At 41.1% G+C, this 10,971-nt stretch overlaps 1 protein-coding gene across 1 annotated transcript; it reads right to left on the bottom strand.

Annotated features, from left to right (window-relative positions):
• Positions 1-498: 498 nt before the first annotated feature.
• On the bottom strand, positions 499-3,570 carry polr1g (RNA polymerase I subunit G). Its single transcript, XM_079609259.1, has 3 exons — positions 3,328-3,570; positions 3,086-3,215; positions 499-2,578 (listed from the first exon to the last, which is right to left on the bottom strand). The coding sequence occupies exons 1-3, from the start codon at positions 3,374-3,376 to the stop codon at positions 1,891-1,893; spliced, it is 867 nt and encodes a 288-aa protein (XP_079465385.1). The 5' UTR covers positions 3,377-3,570; the 3' UTR covers positions 499-1,890.
• Positions 3,571-10,971: the final 7,401 nt, after the last annotated feature.

The raw sequence follows: 10,971 nt of genomic DNA, 5'->3' as shown, positions 1-10,971 counted from the left end.
AGATACTATCGTCTAATTGGGAAAAGGAAAGTCCCTATCGATGTGAGCCGAACCCCATTCCGACCGCCGCGCGGCTCCGTAGTCCTTGGCAAGTGCGCGTTGCTATGGTAACTCCCCCAACCCCCCTCCCCAAAAGCTGCAGGCCGCATGGAGCACGCTTGAAGAGAGAGAGAGAGAGAGAGAGAGAGAGAGAGAGAGAGAGAGAGAGAGAGAGAGAGAGAGAGAGAGAGAGAGAATTGCTGCAGTAAAGAGGGGGAGGGTGTGCACAAACGAGATTGGCTCAAAAATAAAAAGAAAAAACATTACTCCCCCACCCGAACCTTATCGTTTGCATCAGTTTAGGGCGCACAGGGGCCCCGCGCTGTGCTTTACAGTCTGGGCACGTTGCTTCCAAACTTCAGACTGCATTCAATTATTTATCTGCCTCACCAGACACCCAGCAATGTTCAAGCATCTCATAACGCCTATGGCATACCGCGGGAGTTTTTTTTTTTTTTTACTGATGGGTGTATAGAAAAACAAACAAACAAGGCAAACAAGTTGCAGGCGCGTGCACGGAGCACGGACGCGATTAGCGTCTCCGCCTCTGTGATAAAATCACAGGTGATGACAAACTACTTGTCTTTCTGTAACTCAGAAAATAAATGCCTAATGATGTGAGTGCTGTAAACAGGTGCACCTTTGAATATGACCCACGCAGTCTGAGGTCTTTATGTGCATCATGTAGCCTAGGCTAGCCTACATCCATAAGCAATATTAATCGCGGTTCATCGATTTGCACTAATATATATATTAGTGCTGGCAAATCGATTAATCGCATGTAACATTTTTGTTTATAGAAAGTTTATGTGTGTATAGGCTATAAATATATATATAGGCAACACATGTAGGCTATATACACGCACACATAATATATAAACAAAAACGTTTGTTAGATGCGATATCGATTTGACCGCACTAACATATCTATAGAGAGGTAGTTTGTGATAATGTTCAGTTCGCAAAAACGTCTCCATTAGAGAATCAGCAGGTGCAACAATCTTTAAACACCTGATCAAAGAAGCGAGTAGCGCCTATGGAATTCCTCATGTGATCCCACCATAGACTGTAAAAAAATAGGATCCCACTGGACTCAGGGGTGTTGAGCTGTACCTGCATGTGCGCAGTGGGAGGGGCAGAGAAACCCATTTTGCAGGCGGCAAACGTGCCAGTGCTCATTAGAAATCATGACCATACCTCAGTGCAGAACCCTATGTGCAGAACAAGCGGAGGACCTTCAGCGCTTCCACCAGCAGAGGGAGATTTCCGCCACCTACCGGTGAACTGCAAGTACTGCAGGAACGCACTATTTAATGGGATAGTTCACCCCAAAACACACATTCTAGTATTCTTTTTGGGGAACATGAAAGAAAGTATTCTTTTTTTAAATCACTTAGTACAGTTCACTTTGGATAGATAATGACATTTTCTGTCATTCTTTCAAAACACTTTGTCAATAAAATGAAATTGAAAGGGCTTGACTTTCTGACAAACACCTGAAACATTCTTAAATATACTATTTTATGTTCCACAGAAGAAAGCCATTGTTTAGAAAGACATAATGTTGGATAAAAAAAATGTGGGGTTGAATTTTCCCTTTCATGTCTGTATCACATAGCACTCTCTGCAATGTGCAGTTGCTTGTATGGCAGTACAACAAAACAAAAGAGACCAAAATAATGATTTTAAGGCTTTTGAGGTAATATTGAGTGTTGTACAGAAACGTTGAATTATTTTATGAGACAGTAAGAGATACTGATTTCTTAGTTGTATTTTGACAGTTAAATATCACAGTAAGCATGAGGAACATGACAGAAAAATTGATAGAGCATTTCAAGTTCTTTTGACAGTCTACTCATCTCGACTAGTCTTCTTTTTCTTCTTCTTAGTTTTCCCTGGGGTGTCATTATAGTCGTACGGATCCAGTGGCTCTGTTTTGGATATTACACTTCCATCAACCATGTCTTCACTCTGTCTTTCCTTCTCTTTCTTAATCTTTTTCTTCTTCCTCTTCCTCTCCTCCATTGACTCTTCCTCCATAAGTTCAGATGACTCTAACTGATCACAGTCCATTTGTGTTTGTTCTTGCTTGATTAAAACAGTTTCACTGTCCTCTCGCCTCTTGTCTTTCTTTTTCTTTTTCTTCTTTCTTCGCTCCTCGCCCTCATTCGAATCCTGTCTGGTTCTCTTGGGTGTAGTTGGAGAAACTACAGTGACTTCATCTTCCATGTGGGCTGCAATGGAACTACCAAAAGGCTGGAAACGCTGCTTGAGGCCAGCTGGGATGTGCGGAGCTGGAGCGGCCGGGATGGGAATGGGGTCTTGGTTCTCACTGCAGTGTCCGTAGCTCTCAGAGATCTTGAGGACACCACTGAAGCCGGACGAACAGAGAGCAGTCTTCTGTTTCTTCCCTTTGGTAATGAGCAGGCGGAGGTCTGATGGTGCCGTCCTGCCACTGAGGACGCTGTAGGTCTGAGGTGCCGTGCCACAAGACTGGACCCTTTTCAGCCCTGATATGGGAAGTTTAAGGTCTTTGAAGCTGCGGAGGACACAAAACAATAATTATTTAATTGATCAACCCCATATTACAGCTATTTTTTAATTATGCAAAGCTTAATACAAAGGTTTTGTTTTTAAATATACATTTTATAAATAATATTCTAGAGATATCTTTAAGTTAATACATTTAAACCACTTAGCCAGTAACTCTCAATGGACAGATTGAAATTATAATGTTGCCATGGTTTTTTTTTACTCTATAGGAGAATTTACAAAGATACATGGTCAATATTTTAAAAATGAATAAAATCATAAATACCCTAGACTAAATATTCTGAAGGAATATATTATTATTATTACTATTATATACTAACATAATTACAATTCAAATTTAGTAACCAAAAATGTAATATCCATAACTGTATATGTTATATACAGTATATATTACTCATTAATAATATGTTATGCAATCTCGTCAGGATTGTTTCCAAAATAATTATTACAGAAATTAGCAAACCTGTGCGTTAATTCCAAAGTTATTTTGTACCTTTTGGGCTCAAAACAAGCTGGAGCTTTGATGAGCCATAATTCCTTCTGGTCATCTCCGTCCCATGAGTCATTTACAGAGGCATCATATGAAACTGCCACAAAATCCTCCGGACACTGGTACTTTGAAACTGTGGAAAAAAAGAATTAGAAAAAGTTAGACGCATTCTATTTTACACGTTCGAGATAACTACTGTGTGTAATAAACAGACTGAAAGTGTTAGCTAGTTAGCACTAAGTTACCTTTCTTCTGTGCTACTGAAGTCTGTTCAAAAGCTTCGTCTTGCGACATATCTGCACTCTACTTTTACTATAACGGTATGAAATTCATGTATTCCTATGCCAGTGTCACCGATACTTTGCTACAAATACAAGTCTCCATGTAAACACGTGAATCTCATGTGGATGGAACTGAATCATCCTTGACCCGGAAAGACTTCTACGTCGCAGTTTGTTGGAGAACTCGTGTCTGTACATGTGTGTGACAGCAGAGGGCGCACTTATACAGCTTTTCTATGGGACTCTGTGATCATTTGACAGGAGGCTAGAGGTATTTTCATGAATGTCAGTCGGGGCAAGGTGTCACGTTTAATATGCTGCAATTTAGTGTATATACATTAGTAATATATACAATTATTTAGCGATTTAGCTATCTTTACGGTTTACATTTTGCTGAAAGACATGTAATGGGCTTTATAGTTCCCATTGTGACAACAGTCCCGCTATTATGTTTCACAAAAAGTCTATCAAATGGATATTTTTCCTCCAATTGGTGGTGATATTCAATAGCAGTAGACTTTGATGTATGTGCCTGTAATTTTTTTTTTTTTTTTTTGAAAATAAGAAAAGATCTAGGCCTACATAAAATATTACATTTTAAACTTATATTTAAATTTATTTTTTAAATGTAATTATTATGATTAATTATAGTGACATATCAGTCTATTTTGTTGGAAGGCATGGGCTTGGTATTCTCTTACCCTTCTACGTTTATTTTACCAAGTTCATCTCAGGTTCAAAACTGTGGGAAAGCTCCCCACCCAGTGCAACAGAGCAGAGTAGATGCATTTTGTAATCGGAGATGCTCCTCGTGAAGACGCAAAGCCTCCTCCAGTGAACAAGATCCTTACAACAATATCAGTTATAGCAGGTCACTGAGCAGGTCGTAGAGTCCATATAGTCGGAGGGTCAAGATTGAGAGGTAGATCTGTAAACTGAGTTGATGTTGTAGTGTGTGTTTTGGCTGGACCGAGCAGATTATGTTGTCCTGGTTTAATTTTAGAGCACACATGAAAAGTAAATAAATGAATGCTATGAATGTAAACAAAATATGAGTCTTCTCATTTTTGGTTGTGCATTGCGTAATGAGGCCTCTATTTAAAGAATTGCATTTATATAATTAAAAAATTTTCCCCCCTCAAAGCATCCAAATGTTGTAGAATACATCATTTTGAATCTTTACTAAAGTTTTTGAATGAAGTCCCTTATGCTCACCAATCCTGCATTTATTTGATAAAAAATACAGAGAAAAAATTTGTATTGTGAAATATTATTACAATAATGGCTAATTATTTAAAATAATGTTTTTCTATTTTAATATACTTTAAAATATAATGTAGCCTATTTCTGTGATGCAAAGCTGAATTTTCATCAGCCATCATCTTCAGTGTCACATGATCCTTAAGAAATCAATCTAATATGCTGATTTGATACAGTTATTATCAATGCTGGAAACAGTTGTGCTGTGTCACAGTCTTCGTCTGCACCTGTCTGTCTTAGTCTGCACTACACTTCCCAGAATCCCTTGTGTCTTCACACCTGAACTCACTTCCTCATTGAACATTCATTTAAAACATGAGCTGATTTATTTATGTTATTTGAAGCCACAAGGTGTGTGGTGGGTAAATAACCTACTCATTATACAGCCTGCATTATATATATATATCAGTCAAACCAAAAAATATTCATACACAAGATAGTTTTTTTTTTTTTTTTTTTTTTGCACACTATAGTTCATTGATGAAAGTGAGGATAGCAAGGTGTCAGAATAAATTTTGGTTTGACTGTATATATATATATATATATATATATATATATATATATATATATATATATATATATATATATATATATATATATATATATATATATATAATCAGCTTATAAATGAATTTGCTAAATTAATGGCAATGTAATGCCATCCAGACTTGAAGTAAAACATTTAGGACCTCGATTCCAGTGAGAACTGGAACATTCCGACATTATCTAGACTGGGAGGCACAGCCAGACGACGAGGTGCTTGTTCTGTGGTTACTTCCCATCAGCACAAGCACATCTTGAGTTGGTGTTGCTCTTACAAGGGGTTATTCACTCAGGGGATGGGAACATGGGAAAATCAACCACATCCCGCCTCGCTTCCTCCATCCCTCTGGACCCACAGCAGTCCAGTCAACTGGGAGCGCGTCATTCCACTGACCCTCTGTCTCGTCCTGGACCCCCAGCAGACGCCATGACATCAGCATTACAGCAGACGAGGCCTGCTAGCGGTTATCTCGTGCACCTCGCGTCCTCAAACCACCCCGCTCCCCTCACTATGAGGTGTTTGATACTCATCACAGAGGGCAGAAATGATATTCCTTGTGTCAGACAGAGCTTGTTATACAATAATAAATTATTATTAATAGTGTACTTATTATTATTAATAATCATTTGAATATGCATACATTTGTGTAACATTTATAAGTACACTAACTTTCAAAAGTTTGGGGTCATATAGTAAGATTTTGTAATGTTTTTGAAAGACGCCTCTCATGCTCACCAAGGCTGCATTTATTTGATAAAAAAAGTAATATTTGCGATTTTTAAAATAACTGTTTTCTATTTTAATAATTTCTTCCTGTGATGCAAAGCTGAATATTCAGCATCATTACTCCAGTCTTCAGTGTCACATGATCCTTCAGAAATCATTCTAATTCGCTGATTTGCTGCTCAAGAAACATATTATTTGTGTTGTGCTGCATAATATTTTTGTGGAAACCATGAAAGCTCAAATTATCAGATTTTTAATAGCATTATAAATGTCTTTCGTTCAATCTTACTGACCCCTACATTTTTTAATGGTAGCCTAGTGTATATTTAAATATATAATTTAATTTTAATTAATATATATATATAGGCTATATATATATAATATTAATTGAAAAAAATATATAAAAAAATATACACACACACACACACACACACACACACACACACACACACACACACACACACACACACACACACACACACACACACACACACACACACACACACACACACACACATACAGATATAATGCAATATAACCTGTTACAGTATGAGGCAGATTGAGTTCGGTCTAATACACACACAACACAGCTGAAGGTGGACACAAGGTCAAATCGGTGAACCATGATATAAAGTCCAAAAATAAATAACTTTACCATTGTTTAAAGTGCAGTGAAACACATTTTGATTATAGTTCTCAGCCTTTCAAGCATGAATATGAAAAGAAAAAACATCTCTTTCACTGATGCCTTTTCTCGGAATTAGAGTTGGGGTACTCGAACTCGGACTCGGACTCGAGTCCGGTCTCGAGTCCAATTTTGAATGAACTCGGACTTGTCACGCACTCGGATGAATTTGTACTCGGACTTGACACGGACTCGAGACATTTTAGACTCGGAAAAATGTCCGAGTCCAGTCGAGTCCGGGCACTGGATGACACAATATTATTCAAAAACGAAACGAAACGACGTTGTTTCAGCGTTGAGCATGGTAGCCAATCACAGTTAAGTGCATAAACACAGTGGCAAATCAGAGGCGTTTTAGAGTCAGCATGCGAAGAATTCGCTCAAAATGTATGTTCAGAATCAGCACGAGCTTTATCCTTTCGCAAATCCCCTCATAAAAGACAAAGTCTCTCTAGACGCAATATAAATAAGATATTCACTGTGCAGTGCGGAAAACTTCAGTCAGTGTTTATGACGAGAGTTTTAGGGAGAGTGCAGAACGCGGTAAGTGATGGCTTAAAGGGAGCGCTATTGACAATCTAAATATTTTTTTTTTCATACTTCTAATCTAGAGGACCAGTGGTTACGTTCACACTGTAAATTATAAAGAGTGATAACTGCATTTAAATGTGGGGTTGAATGAATCCACTTAATTTTTGTCCGTTGAGTCATGAAATTGCGATGATTTGACACATAGCAACAAGAAACTTGATAACCATAGCACCATTTTGGCGTCTAATAATGTTGTCATTTTTGTTACATTTACACTTTAGTCATAAGTTTACATACACCTTGCAGAATCTCCAAAATGTTTTATACTTTTTTTAATAAGATGGATCATACACACAGTAGCCTACTGCACTGAAAAATATTTTTCACATAACAGATGTTTAATAGCCTAAATAAAATACAAACACAAAATAAAGACAGATTACATATTACATATTAATATTGTGTCATTACCTGAATGATCCACAACTTCTTTTCTTTCTTTTTGTAATGGTTGTTCATGAGGAAAAATCCTCCCGCTCCTTACATTCTTTGATTTTCCAGCATCTTCTGCATATTTGACTCCTTACTAGCAGTGACTATGATGGTAAGATCCATATTTCCACACTGGTGACAACTTAGGGACTCATACACAACTATTACAAACCCTGCAAACATTTAGTGATGCACAAGAAGGAAGCATCCGTTAAGAGCCAAGGGGTGTAAACTTTTGAACTGGATCATTGGTGTAAATTGTTCTTATTTGTTTAAAAATGCATTCATTAATTTAGTCCAACCCTTCAGAGGATAAAGGGTCTTTGTGAAAGGTCAATTTCAAATCATTTAAATCTTTGTGGACTCGGCCGGACTCGACTCGGACTCGGATGTTAAGGACTCGGACTCAAGTCCGACTCGGCCCTCTTTGGACTCGGACTTGGACTTGTACTCGGTTGTTAAGGACTTGGACTCGACTCGGACTCGACAAAGGTGGACTCGGACCCAACACTACTCGGAATACATCATCTTACGCTTTTCCTAACAACATAAGCCAGGCCTCATGCATTTAAAATGCCACAGTATGTTGGCGAGACATCCAATCCTCAACACTATAGTGTTTAAAAAAATGCATCACCGCTTCGGCCGTTCCCTTGCCATTTAAATGACACTCAACCAATTACATGTTTTAGTGCTGGAAATGTGTCTGCTTCAGTCCTCTTTGCTGTAGTATTCCTCATGAGGATGTCAGTGAGTGGGAGAGAATCTCTCGTGGAAAATAAGGGCTTTGCCTCCAAATGTGCTCTGCTGATTACCAACACCCAACAGCAAGCAAATAAATCATACTGTGAGACTTGTAATGCGCAGATTACACAAGTGCATAAAGTAAGTGGGTTCCTGAGGTTTTTATTTTGTATCTACAGCAATATTTTTGTGCATGGCGAGTGCTTTCTTAAAGGGTTAGTTCACCCAAAAATTAAAAAAAATAATTAATCAATTATACTCACCCTCATGTTGTTTTAAACCTGTAAGACTTTAATTCATCTTCAAAACACAAATTAAGATATTTTAAATAGGCCCTGTCTCAAATGGAGCCCTAAGCCCTTGTGCTCGTCTTCTCGAGTCCACACGTTCCTGACGTAACGCTGCTTTGACTAAGTTTGCTGTGGGGTTCGCAGGCTTGCGTAAACCGAACTTGCGTATCACACGAGAATGAACCTCATTGGTTCTTGCACGTCAAGCGAACATGTTTGAGCTTCCGGTTACCACAACTGAGGGTATTCCAGAAAGCAAGGGTAACTTACCGTCACATATAGCTACCCTGAACTCTCAGTTAATTAACCTAAGCCTTGCATACTCAAGGTATACAGGTTCCAAAACCAAGTTCAGTGATCCTGGAGTATGAAACTCAGAGTTAACGCTGACCACACAAAGATATCTCACTGAATCCAGGAGTCACCATGGGAACGGACGCTAAGAAGACGCTTCTTCTTTTGTTTAATGGCGATTTACATTCTTTACATTCCACCTACTGGGCGGTTTTGCTCTCTTTTTTTAATATTGTCTTTTAATCTATCATTAATCATTTTTGTATCACTGTGAACAAGAATTATTTTGTATGTTTGATGCTAAAATATATAAATATGTAATATATGATTGTGTGAAATCTGTTATGGTCATTGGAGCATCATCATGCGCTTAACACCTCTGAAGTAAACTAAAGCCATTAAATTGGTTTATCATATAAAGCGATCCAGTCTCTCCAGAATTTTTTACTAAACCGCTCAATTTATATGGATTCGTTTTACAATCTTATTATAAAATATTTGAGGTGTACCCAGAGACCCAGAGACTGCTCACGTCACGTCTGCCGACCCAGAGACTGCTCACGTCACGTCTGCCGACCCAGAGACTGCTCACGTCACGTCTGCCGACCCAGAGACTGCTCACGTCACGTCTGCCGACCCAGAGACTGCTCACGTCACGTCTGCCGACCCAGAGACTGCTCACGTCACGTCTGCCGACCCAGAGACTGCTCACGTCACGTCTGCCGACCCAGAGACTGCTCACGTCACGTCTGCCGACCCAGAGACTGCTCACGTCACGTCTGCCGACCCAGAGACTGCTCACATCGTTCCAGTTCCTGAGCCGGTGGTTTCTGTTCCAGTTCCTGAGCCGGTGTCGTCTGTTCCAGTTCCTGAGCCGGTGTCGTCTGTTCCAGTTCCTGAGCCGGTGTCGTCTGTTCCAGTTCCTGAGCCGGTGTCGTCTGTTCCAGTTCCTGAGCCGGTGTCGTCTGTTCCAGTTCCTGAGCCGGTGTCGTCTGTTCCAGTTCCTGAGCCGGTGTCGTCTGTTCCAGTTCCTGAGCCGGTGTCGTCTGTTGCAGTTCCTGAGCCGGTGTCGTCTGTTCCAGTTCCTGAGCCGGTGTCGTCTGTTCCAGTTCCTGAGCCGGTGTCGTCTGTTCCAGTTCCTGAGCCGGTGTCGTCTGTTCCAGTTCCTGAGCCGGTGTCGTCTGTTCCAGTTCCTGAGCCGGTGGTTTCTGTTCCAGTTCCTGAGCCGGTGTCGTCTGTTCCAGTTCCTGAGCCGGTGTCGTCTGTTCCAGTTCCTGAGCCGGTGTCGTCTGTTCCAGTTCCTGAGCCGGTGTCGTCTGTTCCAGTTCCTGAGCCGGTGGTTTCTGTTCCAGTTCCTGAGCCGATGTCGTCTGTTCCAGTTCCTGAGCCGGTGTCGTCTGTTCCAGTTCCTGAGCCGGTGGTGTCTGTTCCAGTTCCTGAGCCGGTGTCGTCTGTTCCAGTTCCTGAGCCGGTGGTGTCTGTTCCAGTTCCTGAGCCGGTGTCGTCTGTTCCAGTTCCTGAGCCGGTGGTTTCTGTTCCAGTTCTTGAGCCGGTGTCGTCTGTTCCAGTTCCTGAGCCGGTGGTTTCTGTTCCAGTTCCTGAGCCGGTGTCGTCTGTTCCAGTTCCTGAGCCGGTGTCGTCTGTTCCAGTTCCTGAGCCGGTGTCGTCTGTTCCAGTTCCTGAGCCGGTGTCGTCTGTTCCAGTTCCTGAGCCGGTGGTTTCTGTTCCAGTTCCTGAGCCGATGTCGTCTGTTCCAGTTCCTGAGCCGGTGTCGTCTGTTCCAGTTCCTGAGCCGGTGGTGTCTGTTCCAGTTCCTGAGCCGGTGTCGTCTGTTCCAGTTCCTGAGCCGGTGGTGTCTGTTCCAGTTCCTGAGCCGGTGTCGTCTGTTCCAGTTCCTGAGCCGGTGGTTTCTGTTCCAGTTCCTGAGCCGGTGTCGTCTGTTCCAGTTCCTGAGCCGGTGTCGTCTCCGCCCTGGCCGCCCGAGGTGTCGTCTCCGCCCTGGCCGCCCGAGGTGTCGTCTCCGCCCTGGCCGCCCGAGGGGT

This window comes from Phoxinus phoxinus, assembly GCF_949152265.1.
Source record: "Phoxinus phoxinus genome assembly, chromosome: 4".
In the NCBI taxonomy this organism is placed as follows: Eukaryota; Metazoa; Chordata; class Actinopteri; order Cypriniformes; family Leuciscidae; genus Phoxinus; species Phoxinus phoxinus.
The sequence above is the reverse complement of the archived record's forward strand: the minus strand, read 5'-3'. Positions and strand labels throughout refer to the sequence as shown.

Bases quoted from the DNA above. Each gene is read 5' to 3' on its own strand.
- polr1g (XM_079609259.1), bottom strand. From the start codon at position 3,376: ATGTCGCAAGACGAAGCTTTTGAACAGACTTCAGTAGCACAGAAGAAA. The intron at 3,216-3,327 runs GTAACTTAGTGC...TTTTTTCCACAG, and splicing joins TTCAGTAGCACAGAAGAAAG to TTTCAAAGTACCAGTGTCCG. The intron at 2,579-3,085 runs GTACAAAATAAC...TGTCCTCCGCAG, and splicing joins GCTTGTTTTGAGCCCAAAAG to CTTCAAAGACCTTAAACTTC.